General features: G+C 39.8%; 1 protein-coding gene across 4 annotated transcripts in view; it reads left to right on the top strand.

Annotated features, from left to right (window-relative positions):
* The window catches only part of ALPK1 (alpha kinase 1), a 159509-nt gene that overhangs the window by 39003 nt on the left and 106320 nt on the right, over positions 1 to 14186 (top strand). For 2 of the 4 annotated variants that reach the window (XM_089691850.1, XM_089691848.1), the window contains exon 3: positions 8991 to 9223. In XM_089691850.1, coding sequence (XP_089547976.1) covers positions 9106 to 9223 — 118 coding nt within the window. In that variant the 5' untranslated portion in view covers positions 8991 to 9105. The remainder of the gene's footprint in view (positions 1 to 8990; positions 9224 to 14186) is intronic. The other 2 variants (XM_089691852.1, XM_089691851.1) reach the window with 1 other exon arrangement.

The raw sequence follows: 14186 nt of genomic DNA, 5'->3' as shown, positions 1-14186 counted from the left end.
CATTGTTGTTATACACATATTTATGTCATTTATACCACAGATTAATTACAGTGGTTAGTAAGAGATCTTATCACTGTAGATCTAAAAGGGATGAATCCTTCTTGCAGACATTAAGACTAGGGGCTTAGCAAATTTCAGGTTTTCTTGTCATTATTAAAACTGTAAGCAGTAGAGCTTTGCTAAATATTTGGCATTCCTGTTGTGCAGCACTGAGGCCAAGGGTGGATGTCCCAGTTCTGTCTGCTTGGAGTTGTTTCTTCTCTGTATTTGCCAGGCTGTCCCCTCCCTGTATTAGTTATTTTCCTTAACCAAAATTAAGCTGACAAACAAACTGAAATACAGAACCTAGGTATTTGAACTCCACTGTGCTGGTTACCCACGTTATGTGTATATCAATGATCGGCAAAACAAAAACTATAATTGCATTCATATAAAATATAAATATACTGCTGTATTATTACATCTGTACAAGTGGGTTATATAGACATCCAAGTGTGTTCAAACAGTCCATACAAGGGTATCAGAATCTAAATCATATATATTCTAAGCCAGGTCACCTGGCAGTTCATTATACAGGCATACCTCGGTTTATGAATTTAATGCGTTCGGTAGGGCTTTTCGTATTGCAAAAAATTCATAAACTGAAACGCCGTTTCCCATAGGAATGCATTAAAAACCAATTAATCCGTTCCGGAGTTCAGAAAAAAGTGAAATAAAAAGTCTTTTATCAATTCAAAACTCTTTATAAAGTGCACTTTAAGGGCATAAATACTGTACAGGGACATGATTAAAAATGAATTCATAAATGCATTGAAAACCAATTAATCCGTTCGTATTGTGAAAAAAATTCTTAAACTAAGCCATTATTTTCAATGGATTTTCATTTGTAAACCGAAAATTACATTAACCGAGGCAATTGTAAACCGATGTACGCCTGTATATCCGTTGGCAATCCTTTTTTTGTGTAAAACAAAACAAGACTACAAGACTGTCCCAACGCACATTATCCTATAAAGCAATGGTCTCCAAACTGCAGCCTGTAGGCCCGATGTAGCCCTTTGGATGTCTTTATCTAGCCTTTGGGACACTATTCTGCCCACTGATAAGCGGCACTATTGCTTCCAAGGACACCAACGAGGCACCTTTCCTTCCACTAATGCCAACAGTGTGGCATAATTCCTCCCACTAATACCAATGATGCAACACTATTCCTCCCACTAATACTATTGATGGGCACTATTCTTTCCACTAACACCAATGATAGAGCACGTCAAGGATGGAGCACTTTTCCTACCACTTATAACAATAATAGGCCACTATTCCTCCTACTTACCGCAAGTGCTGTATAATTTTTTTACTCCCACTAACACTGAGGCATTTTCTACTCCCACTGGTCACAGTGTGGCCCCAATGAAGTCTGAAGAACAGTAAACTGGCCCTTTGTTTACAGAGTTTGAAGAACCCTGCTAAAAGTAATTCAGCATATGCAAACCCTTCTGTTATTGGAAATGGAAGATGCCCAGTATGCTAGTAGTGTGCCCAGTATGCTAGTAAATAGGGAGGCTTCCAGTAAGTGTGATTACAGCTGATCAAGTAGGAATGTACAAGAATGCGTCCAATAATGATTATATTAATGTGTTAAGGTGCACACTTGCAGTAACTGTTATGCATAGTATATAGGTTAAAAAAAAGTTTTAAGAACTCCACCATCAGCAGGCACTTTTAGTTAAGCAGCAGTATACAGAACCTGAGGCCTATTGTGCCGATCTTTCACACATTTCGCCAGCATACACTCAATTTGCTCAGAGGGCCGTGTCCAGGGATCAGGGCTAAGGTCCTGGGTACAATTTCCATTATTAGTTCTGTCTGGATTGAGTTTGTACATCCCCCTTCCCATTGTTTGACTGGGTTTGTTCTGGGTGCTTGTTTTTCTTCCTCCACTGAAAAAACATACTAGTCGATTAAATGGATTCAAACTAGAATGCAAACTGCTTTGAAGCAGAGAATGATGCAAATGGTTTGATTTACTCTGTAATATGTGCAAAATTACTTTACACTGATAATTTATGTTGATGCTATATAAATATGAAAAATCTAATTTTAATAATAAACCTAACAGCAACACTATTATTAATCAATTTGATGTAGTTGATTTCTGAGATTTATAAATGTGGGTAATCAATAATCGGGAATAAAATTCTTGTTCTATAGTTTTTTTTATTGACGTTTTGACAAATACAAGAGTAATGCAGACAAGTACATGCATATACACTCATTTTGACAGTACAGTATCAACTAAGGGTCCACAGGATAATAAAATAATAATAAAGCAATAAGGTACACATAATAAAACCAACAAATATGTTGTAGACCTATGTTATTTGCTTGTTTTTTACCAGATTATTCTGCATAATGAATCACTTTGTCTTTCTAACAATTTTTACATTGAAAGGATAACAATAAATGAATGGAGAGTGACTGTAAAATGGTCAAACAATTTAAGTGTAAATGGGTGAAAATGTCACCATATATGGGAAATTAGCAATAACTGTTTAAGTCATTGGGAGACTTATGTCATGCTCACATGTGATCCAGTAAGTTTAAAAATTTGGAACCAAATAAATTGGCAAAAGTAATCTAATGAGTCATCACGTTTGAGCAACATGCCCTGAGGAATGGATGTAGGATGAAGTAAGGTTCCATAAAGGGCCCCGTCATTTACAATAAAATTAGATTTGAGGAGGCAAGAAAATTGTTTAGGTCCTAGATCCACTAAAAGAAAGATCCATCTTAAATCCTCCAACCACAGCCTCTCCAACAGCAGAATACATACAGACCAAAAAACACGGGCAAGTTACTCAACAACAGTAAGGTATCTACAGTTTTCTTTGTTGCTCTCTTATTATATCACTTTTATCAGTGACAGAGGGTATAACTTCCAGGACTAAAGTTAGTACAGCTGTCTTTAGATCATGCAGCCTATGCAATAACATCACGTTACTTACCAGTGATATACAGTACTGTAACAGCGTATACCCAGAGATGGACGCGGTTCAACCATTTTGGCTTCAACCTCCATCTTGGCAAAGGGATTAACCATCCTGACAAACATATTTCTCCCTCATTCTTCCCCCTCCCTTTCTGAGAGGCCCAGTGACATTTGGCCAGTATGTGTGTGAGTTAGGAATGTCACAGGAGGGTCATAGGAGCTCTAAAGCCCCCCAAGGGAGCTGGGACCTCCCTGTCCAAAGAACCTGCAAATTGTAACACCTCGGAAGAGATAACGCAAGCTTTCCCAGGAGTTGAAAGAGATTCCAACCTAATAAACCTAACTCAGCATATGTGACAGAATCAGATAACCACTTTTCAAAATCCATTTTACTTCTATGTCGCATATCTTGGAATATGAGAGACTTACATAAAAAAAACGGACATATCGTCAAATTGGCCACGAGAAGGCGAACAGTTTGGTAGGTCACTCGCATGGTCTCGCATACATAGGAAAGCCGAAAAATAGATCTTGTGAACCGTGCAGTGTATAATTTCATAATTCATATCTAATCAATCCTCAGACGTGTCTGCCTAATAATCTAACCGCGGGTGGAATGTCACTTGTGCATAGGAAAAGTTATGGGCCAAAATATGAGTTATGGGAGATTTTGGCTTTAACTGAGGTATCCGCCCATACCTAAACGCCCTAAACGGGATATTGGTCCTTGACTTCAGAGACACCCCCTGCTGGGGACCACAAAATAGGCTGTCAGGCCTAAGAGTGCGAGTTGAAGACGTCTCCCATTTTAACATCAATACCACCTGGGGAGACCCATGCCCTTTTGCTCTGAAACTTGGATCTGCTAACCCAGGACTTTGGCAAGTACCTTAACCCTTTCACCTCCCTCTGATATCTCTTTGCTGTGCCATTGGTCTCTATGTTTATATATACATCTTAGTTACATCTTTTTCTGTAAATATTTTTATTGCACCCGTTTGACCTTTTAGTAATAAATCTTTCCTTCTGAAAGTGTTGAACTGTTTCTATAGCGCTTTATTGCAATTTACGAATTCCTGCCTCTAAAGAGAACGCTACTGTGTTTGTTTAACCCTCTGTATAACCGTGTTATACATACGATTACCTCAACCATTATAGTGTTATAACTGATATCGCCGAGTTTCCTCTTTCTCTGTACAAAAAGGAGGTGGTGGCAGTGTGAAGGGTTAATTGCGTACTTAACCTGATCCAGTAACAATCGCTCAGGCTGCCGGTACATCGATTGTGGTCCAATTAGCTGGAAAATCGTTGTGCAGGGTGCAGCTGGGTGTGGCATTCTTACGCACTTGACATCGCGGTTTTAGATTGGCTAGTCTTTTGGTCACGAGTTTGGTGAGAAGGGCTGGGGTCTGACGCTGCAAACGTGACTAGTACAGATACTGCATTCTTTAGAGAATAAACCGATTACGTTTTACCTTGCCCTTACTCATAAAGAAGCTGTGCCCGCTTCTTTTAAAGTGAAACTGAACCGTACCTGAGCACCCCAAACTGAAAATGCTATTTAAAGCTGAACTCCAGCTTTTGTTACACTTTACATAGTTCATTGAGCCAAGCTAGTCCAAACGAACTATGTCCCTCACTAACGTGTTAGGCAGCTGGATGTAGTATATAAACTGTATGTAGCTAAGGCTACATACAGCATATAACACTGTGTGCCGGGTGCTAGCCGAGACCTTCCTGTCTCAGATGTGAAACACAAGAGAGTCTGTCTGAGCCACTCATAAAAAGCGATGTATTCTATCAATGAATACAAAGCTTCCTCTGATTGGTTGAGTCAGAGAGGTGGGCTGATGATGTCATAACCTTTGATTTAACCAATTGTGATTTAACTAAAGATGTCCATAGACATTCAATTATTTATTTATTACAGGTACTTATATAGCACCATCAATTTATGTAGCGTTGTACATATATATTCCACATTCACATCAGTCCCTAACCCTCAAGGGGCATACAGTCTAAGGTCCCTAACTTACATTCATGCATACACATACACATACACATACCAGGGCCAATTTAGACAGGAGCCAATTTACCTATCAGCATGTCTTTAGAGTGTGGGAGTTGCTGTTGTTCCCAGTTGCTTCCACTTTGTTATAATACCACTAACAGTTGACTGTGGAATATTTAGTAGCAAGGAAATTCCACGGATGGATTTATTGCACAGGTGTAAACCTATCACGTTACCACACTTGAATTCACTGAGTTCCTGAGAGCGATCTATTCTTTCACAAATGTCTGTAGAAGCAGTCTGCATGCCTAGGTGCTTGATTTTATACACCTGTGGCCATGGAAGTGATTGGAACACCTGAATCCAATGATTTGGAGGGGGTCCCAATACTTTTGGCGCTATAGTGTGTGTGTGTATATATATATATATTCACCTGTGTTCATGGAGATGGCTAAAGAATCACCCTATAAAAGAATTTTGTGAGTATACTAGGGCCAGTTGTTATTCATATATACTCCCTACCAGAATCAGTAAAGCTAAGAACAATTATATAAACCAAACCCACAAATGTGCCATTATTATTCTAACAAGTTCTCAGCTTAGGGTTACTGGCAGCCCTATAACTAAATACCAGCGTTTCTGGCTGTTCAGGAGCCTGCTTGCTTATTCTTTTACTGTTTTAATTGGCTGGGACCACCAGAATTCAGAGGACACAGATGTCACTGATAGTGTGCCTAGGGAACACATTCAGGCCCATCTGTTGCCTTCTAAAAATCTCTTCATATATCCACAAGGCCCCCATTTAATTCTTGTCAGAAAGTAATGTAAATCCAGTTTACCCTCAGAAGTTGCTACAGAGATTTATGCCAATAAGCCCCCTGCAATTTGCACACACTGTAGCTGTATAGGAAGAAAGAGCCTTCCTTTTTATGTCTGTGCATATTAACAAGAGAAGCCTGCCTTAGGAGAGTCTTTTTTGATTGAGCGCTCTCTTTATTTTAATGCAGCTTGTGCCGCTCCTTCCCTATGAAAAGAAAACTAGATGGTAAAACAAAATACGGGGGCAGGGATGGGCAGGCAAATTGCATGACACAATGCTGTGTCCCAACACACTTGTAATTGCCCAAAGTTAAAGGTTCCTTAAACCAGTACTAGAGTCACACATTCCTCAGGAAAGTTAAGAGATGCCGGTCAAGTTTACAGCATAGTAAAATGTTGTCAGCACTGCTGTCTGTGCCTAAACATTGAATGCTGCATATGTTGTCAAATCCTTCTGCATATTCTAGTATGCAAAAAAATATACAGGCTGTTACAAAATACATGTAAAACTATTTTTGGTTGGTATTTTTAAAAACGTAAAATCTATAAGGAGCAAGTGGGATATGCAATCCACTGCAAGTGACATTTACATGAATGCAGATTTTTATTTATTATTTATTTTTTTTAATAAAGTGATCATAAAGATCTTCAGTGTTTTTTTTTTTCAAGCTTGGCTCTCAGATGTTTGTATTTTGATGGGACACTTGAGCACTGAGCCAAAAAAGTGCAAAATAGAACGATTAGGTATAGGAAAAAATCTTTCAGACAAGACTTTTATACTGATATAATGTGGGTTTCTTTTTTTTAATTATTTCTTTAAGAAAGGTGAAGAGTCAAGGTGAATAGTGAAACCTACAGAAATCTGAACTTCTTGTTGTCCAAGAGAGTTTCTCAGAAATGTTGTGAGCAGGGACGGACTGACCATTTGAAAACTCGCGCAGTGCCTGAGGGCCCAGGGTCAGTAGGGGGCCCCATGAGATGCCCCTGGTACCTTTTTCATAGGCTTTTTTGACTTTGGGCAAGGGCCCTATCATCCCCTATTGCCCGGGGGCCCTATGAGTTGTCAGTCCGTCCCTGATTGTGAGTATGATCTTTGTAATTGTAGTGCCCTGCCCTAGGCTGGATAAATTTCGTTTTCGGCTCTGCTGTACTCAGCTGAGTAGAAATTTTCTATGTCTGCTCAAATCTCCATAATCCTGGTGATTGATTGCTTCTGCCTGCCTCTAGAAGAAGCTTCTAGAAATAAAGTAGGAGGGTTTTCTAATGGGTTATGAATATTTATTTGATTTCAGCCAATTGCTGGGAGGTAAGCTCAGATAGTGGCATCGCTATGGGGTTGCAAGGGGTGTGGACTGCACCTGGGTGACACCCACCAGAGGGGAAAAAAAGACAATTGATTATTGCTCCTTAAAATACATATGTTTTCACTTGAAAGGGCAGTTTCTACAATACCTAACTATAACAAGCAATACTCAGTCCTGATTCACTGGTTGCAAAATCCAGGCCTTGTAAATACAGGTGATTTAAAAAAAAATATAGCTATGTCTTAATGGTCTTTCTGCATGGGTAGTATGGATGTACACTCACCGGCCACTTTATTAGGTACACCTTGCTAATGTCAAGAAAATATCCCCCACGCCTTTACACTACCAACCTGAACCGTTGATACAACGCAGGGTGGATTCCTGCTTTCATGTTGTTTATGCCAAATCCTGACCCTACCATCTGAATGTCACAGCAACCAGTCTGACCATTCTCCTCTGACCTCTGACATCAATAAGGCATTTTCACCCACACAACTGCCGCTCACTGGATATTTTTTCTTTTTCAGACCATTCTCTGTAAACTCTAGAAATGGTTGTGTGGGAAAATCCCAGTAGATCAGCAGTTTTTAAAATACTCCAATTAGCCCATATGGCACCAACAACCATGCCACATTCAGAGTCACTTAAATCCCCTTTCTTCCCCATTCTGATGCTCAGTTTGAACTTCATCAAGTCGTCTTCACCATGTCTACATGTCTAGATTCATTGAGTTGCTGCCATATGATTGGCTGATTAGCAATTTGTGTTACCCAGCAATTGAAACCGGTGCACCTTATAAAGTAACCAGTGAGTGTATGTGATGTGTGCAATCATAATGCAACCATGAAACAGTAATTCCTTGAACACATACACTTGTAATGGCCAAATACGCACATCTATGTAGTGAAAAAGACAAGTTGGAAAAAACAGACATGATGATGATGGTCCTCTCTCATGGCTGACAAAAATATCAATCATACAAAACCCTATTCATCTATTGGGTACTAAAGGTCCTGGTTGAGTGTCTGCTTATTTGCAAAGACATAACATCAGTGAGTAATAGTACCTTACTCTAAAGCACATTACAAAGAAACACATTGTACTTCTTTTATCCAAATTATTCTAATATTGGTTAAAGCAATAATACACTGTACAAAATTATCATGAAAAAGTTATCAGACTAAATGTTTGTATATAGTGAGATTTTATACCGATATTCTGTCTGTTGTTCAATGTCCTAAGTCCTAAAATGTTGTGTTATACTGTAGATAAATATACATACCATGCATTTTGTATTAAAGGAACCTATGAAGGCAAGAACACAAAAGCTGCCTATGGACAGACTCAGAGGCTGTCACCCTGGCATCATTACCTACTGAGTCATTGACTTGGAATAATTACGCAGGACAGGATTTCACTGGCTTTATGTTTTTGTGAGTTTGGTGACCAGAATCACGATGACAACCTCGGCCTTATCAGTGCCCATTTTTCTGTTCTTATACATTCCCTTAAAGAAAAACATTGGAAATCTTTGTGATGACTATATGGCAGGTGCTTTAGTGGTAACAGGGCTGGACTGTTCATTAACAAGTAGCTTTTGAGTTCATCATGTCATTTGAAGTCATGAATGAAGTTGTGTAAGGTCTTCACAGTGAACAACATTTCTGTATCTCTTCCTATCTCAGCTATGTGTTTTCTCCCCACATGTGTCGGGCACCCTGCCGTAATTTCACACACTTCTATAATAAAGAGCTCAGATGCTATCCTGTGTTTTTATGTACTTTTCTCCCTTTATCTCTCCGCAGCTTGAGCTTTGCTTATAATTGATGATGCTTTAGTTAATCATCTCTTTTCCTCTTTTGTTCAGCAGGTACCTCAACCTTGAAAGATCCCTTTTATTCGGAATATGTGTCTTCTCCTAGGTCATTGATCATAGAGCACCCAGGGACACTCAATTCACAGTCAAGTGAGAAACAGTCATCATGAATAATCAGGAGGTTGTGGCTGTGCTACAGGAGTGCAAGCGAATGCTAGATGTTCTTGCTTCAGAGGTGTCAAACCCATCTGAGGAGGAGAAGAATGACTACCAGCGGTGTGGAGGTGAGGACCTTATGTGACGGCACAGGACAGCCAGCAGGTTCCTCCCTGCCTCTGTGCAGTTCAGCCACATGCACTTGCTTCTGCTCTATTTTTCTTCTTTTGGCAGGCGAGGCTGGCTGGACTGTTGGGTTTGTGGGACATGAATGGGATGTGGACCGCAGGAAGAGAAGGAAGCTCACTTTGTTAGAATGAATTGCTGTCACTTCTAATTTCAGGCTCCACTAAACCCAGGCGGAGCTGCATTTATGTGTGGAAACAGAACAATGAGCAAAAGTTTGATGGCAGGTGACATACTTTTTTGAATATTAGAAAATGATGGAGGACAAGCGATTGCCGCAGCGTGTCACAAATGTGTTAGCATTGAATGGGATAGAGATTTGAATTTAATGACTTAACTTGCTAATTAGTTTTGCGTGATTTATTCCAAAGAGAGTTGACGAAAACATTTTTTTTTAATTCCGAGGATTAAACAAACCAGCAATACATAGAAAATTGGTCTTAATGATATTTGTCACAGCTTTTGGCCTGGTGTACTTCCCTGCTAATGATGGCATTGAATTAGCATAACTGAAATTTTTATTGGATTGAATATCACGACATTCAATGGCTTTGCTGAGTGATATGGAAGCTAGTTAAAACGCAGTTAAAACTGCTACTTGTAAGTAAAAGTAATGATAATAATAAAAATGCAGTAATTTAACTGCATCTCTATCTATTTCTAGTCTGTATCTTTCCTCATTATTGGAGTGCAGAATTACAAATATTTGGTGACAATCATATTTTTAAATGGGGTACATTGAAAGGATGTGCAACCAGTACTACAGGCCAGGGGCCTCAAACAAACAGAATCCTGTGCTGACCACAACTTCACAGTTGATCCCCTTTTTTCAGTGAGATCAGAATCAGATCAGTCAACCCTGTGCAAACATTTTGCTGAACCCAGGTAGTGCTTATAAATTTGCTGTTGATCCCCACAAATGTGTAGTGCAGGGGGAAACAGACCATGCAAAGATGAAGCAACCATGACAAGAAAATGGATGCCGAATTGTAGCATTGGTGTTCAGCCTTGAAGGAGGCAAAATCTTATTTTTCCATAAAGATCCTATTTTGCTTATGTCCACCAATGTCCCCAAATCATGACTGGACATAGTACTTGTTTACATTAATGACTGTTAATTAAAGAGAATCTTTCATTGTGCCTCTTATTCAGCCTTCTGCCCACTGACTTGACTAAATAGACACTCTTTTTAGGCATGCAGGAGCATGTGACCTCCTCCCTGGATGCATGCGTTGGGGCTTGAGCGCCTTTTTCCAAGCCTAAACAATGTCACATGGGGAAAGCCAAGAAGTAATCAACCCTGTGCAAGCTGTGCCACCATCCAACATGAAGCTTAACCAAAGGAAGAATTTGAACATTTCAATGTATTGGAAGGGGAGTATGGGAAATTATTATTGGGTGGGAGTTTCTTTAACAAGAGGACTTGTCACTTTGTCCTGCATGGGCAAAGTGACAGAGTCTTTTTTAATGTAACTAACATTGTAGCTCTTCATACATGGCTGGGGACTGAGGAATAATACAAACATTTATGCTAGGCTGCTGTTTTTATGGTATGAAACAATTATACCTTCTCAGTGAACAACTATAAGCCAGCATTACAATGGGTGTAAATGTTACCTGAAAATTGGATGTTCAAAAACTGCCTGCCTGCCCCAAAGTTCACTAAGTTCAACAAATAAAAACAAAATACATAAAAAATGTGCATATTAAGAACCTTAACCATCAGCATGGTCCAATCTGATTCAGCGGGAGAAAAATCCTACTTGACCCCTAAAGCAATCAGAAGTTCCCTGGATAAACAAATTATGATGTTATTACTAATATTAACAAAACTGCTATATCCTTTACAATTAGAAACACATCTAGATATTTTGTAACAATCTACTGTGCTGACTAGAACTTGCTCAGGAGAAAGTCTATGCCATATATTCACAGCTCTGGGTTTTCCTGGGGTTTCCTCTGGATGAAAAGAGTACCCCCTTGTCATGTGCAATGGGCTTACAGTAAACACCTTTGCACCAAGTTTGCTATATGGACCATTTATTTATTTAAACAAAGTGATAATATTCCTCGTTAAATTCTTCTTCTCAAGGGAGAACCATTTCATTTCTGTTGATTTATTCCCCAACTTGAAGTCCTCCATGGCCCTTAATAGTTTAGTTACCCTTCCCTGGCCCCCCTCCAGTTCTACCACATTAATTTTGAGTTAAACTTCTGATATCACAACAGCATATTTTTATCCAATATGTGTGTCTGTGTGTTACAGACACAGGCCTTTGGTGCCTATCACTCTAAGTTCCACAGTATAGAAGAAAAACAATAGCTTTTCCATAAAAAAAGATGTTACCCAACCAACAGGTTTTTCTCCATAGTAGTGTCAACTTGAGAATGTTGGGGTCTGCTGATAAGCAAGATGTTCGGCCAGGCCTGTTCAAACTTCAGAAATTAGGAGATAGATATATGTCCATGGGCATTAGACATCTGTCTTTCCATATATACAGTAGGGCAAAAAAGTATTTAGTCAGCCAATTGTGCAAGTTCTCCCACTTAAAAAGATGAGAGAGGCCTGTAATTGGCATCATAGGTAGACCTCAACTATGAGAGACAAAATGAGAAAAAAAATCCAGACAATAACATTGGCTGATTTGGAAATAATTTATTTGCAAATTATGGTGGAAAATAAGTATTTGGTCAATATCAAAAGTTCATCTCAATACTTTGTTATATATCCTTTGTTGGCAATGACAGAGGTCAAACGTTTCCTGTAAGTCTTCACAAGGTTGGCACACACTGTTGCTGGTATGTTGGCCCATTCCTCCATGCAGATCTCCTCTAGAGCAGTGATGTTTTGGGGCTGTTGCTGGGCAACACGGACTTTCAACTCCCTCCAAAGGTTTTCTATGGGATTGAGATCTGGAGACTGGCTAGGCCACTCCAGGACCTTGAAATGCTTCTTACGAAGCCACTCCTTCGTTGCCCGGGCGGTATGTTTGGGATCATTGTCATGTTGGAAGACCCAGCCACGTTACATCTTCAATGCCCTTGCTGATGGAAGGAGGTTTGCACTCAAAATCTCACGATACATGGCCCCATTCATTCTGTCCTGTACATGGATCAGTCGTCCTGGTCCCTTTGCGGAGAAACAGCCCCAAAGCATGATGTTGCCACCCCCATGCTTCACAGTAGGTATTGTGTTCTTTGGATACAACTCAGCATTCTCTCTCCTCCAAACACAACGAGTTGTGTTTCTACCAAACAGTTCTATTTTGGTTTCATCTGACCATATGACATTCTCCCAATCCTCTTCTGGATCATCCAAATGCTCTCTAGCAAACTTCAGACGGGCCCAGACATGTACTGGCTTAAGCAGGGGGACACGTCTGGCACTGCAGGATCTGAGTCCCTGGTGGCGTAGTGTGTTACTGATGGTAGCCTTTGTTACGTTGGTCCCAGCTCTCTGCAGGTCATTCACTAGGTCCCCCCGTGTGGTCCTGGGATTTTTGCTCACCGTTCTTGTGATCATTTTGACCCCACAGGGTGAGATCTTGCATGGAGACCCAGATCGAGGGAGATTATCAGTGGTCTTGTATGTCTTCCATTTTCCAATTATTGCTCCCACAGTTGATTTGTTCACACCAAGCTGCTTGCCTATTGCAGATTCAGTCTTCCCAGCCTGGTGCAGGTCTACAATTTTGTTTTTGGTGTCCTTCGACAGCTCTCTGGTCTTCACCATAGTGGAGTTTGGAGTGTGACTGTTTGAGGTTGTGGACAGGTGTCTTTTATACTGATAACAAGTTCAAACAGGTGCCATTGATACAGGTAATGAGTGCAGGACAGAGGAGCCTCATAAAGAAGAAGGTACAGGTCTGTGAGAGCCAGAAATCTTGCTTGTTTGTAGGTGACCAAATACTTATTTTCCACCATAATTTGCAAATAAATTCTTTCCAAATCAACCAATGTGATTGTCTGGATTTTTTTTTCATTTTGTCTCTCATAGTTGAGGTCTACCTATGATGCCAATTATAGGCCTCTCTCATCTTTTTAAGTGGGAGAACTTGCACAATTGGTGGCTGACTAAATACTTTTTTGCCCCACTGTATGGTCTATGTCAGTTTTGGATATGAGAATAGCAAATAGCCTTAGGTGCTCCAGTCAGTGAAAAAACATATTAGTTATTTTTTACATTCTCAGTACACTATGGCTCATGTCACTATGTCAGGACAGAAATGAGAACTACCTCAAACTCCACTCCTTCCACATACACATGTGGTGGCTGCTTTTGTTTCCTTTTTACTGGCTTTTTCCTTTATTTTCACCTAATGATCCTGCCGTTAACACATTTCGTGTCCTGGGGAAAAAGCCTCACCTATTCCACTGTATCTATGAAAAACCACTGATGTTATCCAAGGACAAGAAGTGTTGAAAACTACATAAAAGAAGCTCTCTCCTCTCACCGTTCTCATCTACATAACATGCTGCATGTTTTGTAGGTTATAGAGAGAGTGCTGGGATCAATGCTAAGAGTTAACAGTCAGCATAGGTAGAGAGGAACGGAAGTTACATCTTTCACTATTTCTGACAGGATCAACATGTATTCTTGCACTTATTAAAGATATATAAAGATGCTTTTAATGGTACTGTATATTTAACAAAAGGGAGAAAATAAGAGATGTTCATTGTTAGAGTTCACATACACTTTTCTTGTTCAAACATTTTATTATTACAAAGGCAAGGAAATACAAGTTTAGGACAAGCCATATATAAAAACGGATACAAGTGTGAACAGGTAGAAATGGTGTCCCCTGGGGGGGGGGGGGGGGGAATACATATAGGAACATATGTGGAACCACAGAAAAACATGAAGAATTATAACAGTATGTTGGCAAATAGGATCCAAATATATAC

Source organism: Staurois parvus, unplaced genomic scaffold (assembly GCF_062004578.1).
Source record: "Staurois parvus isolate SC_StPar_1 unplaced genomic scaffold, SC_StPar_1.0 ptg000572l, whole genome shotgun sequence".
In the NCBI taxonomy this organism is placed as follows: Eukaryota; Metazoa; Chordata; class Amphibia; order Anura; family Ranidae; genus Staurois; species Staurois parvus.
Note: the sequence above shows the minus strand (reverse complement) of the source record. Positions and strands in the feature narration are given on the sequence as shown.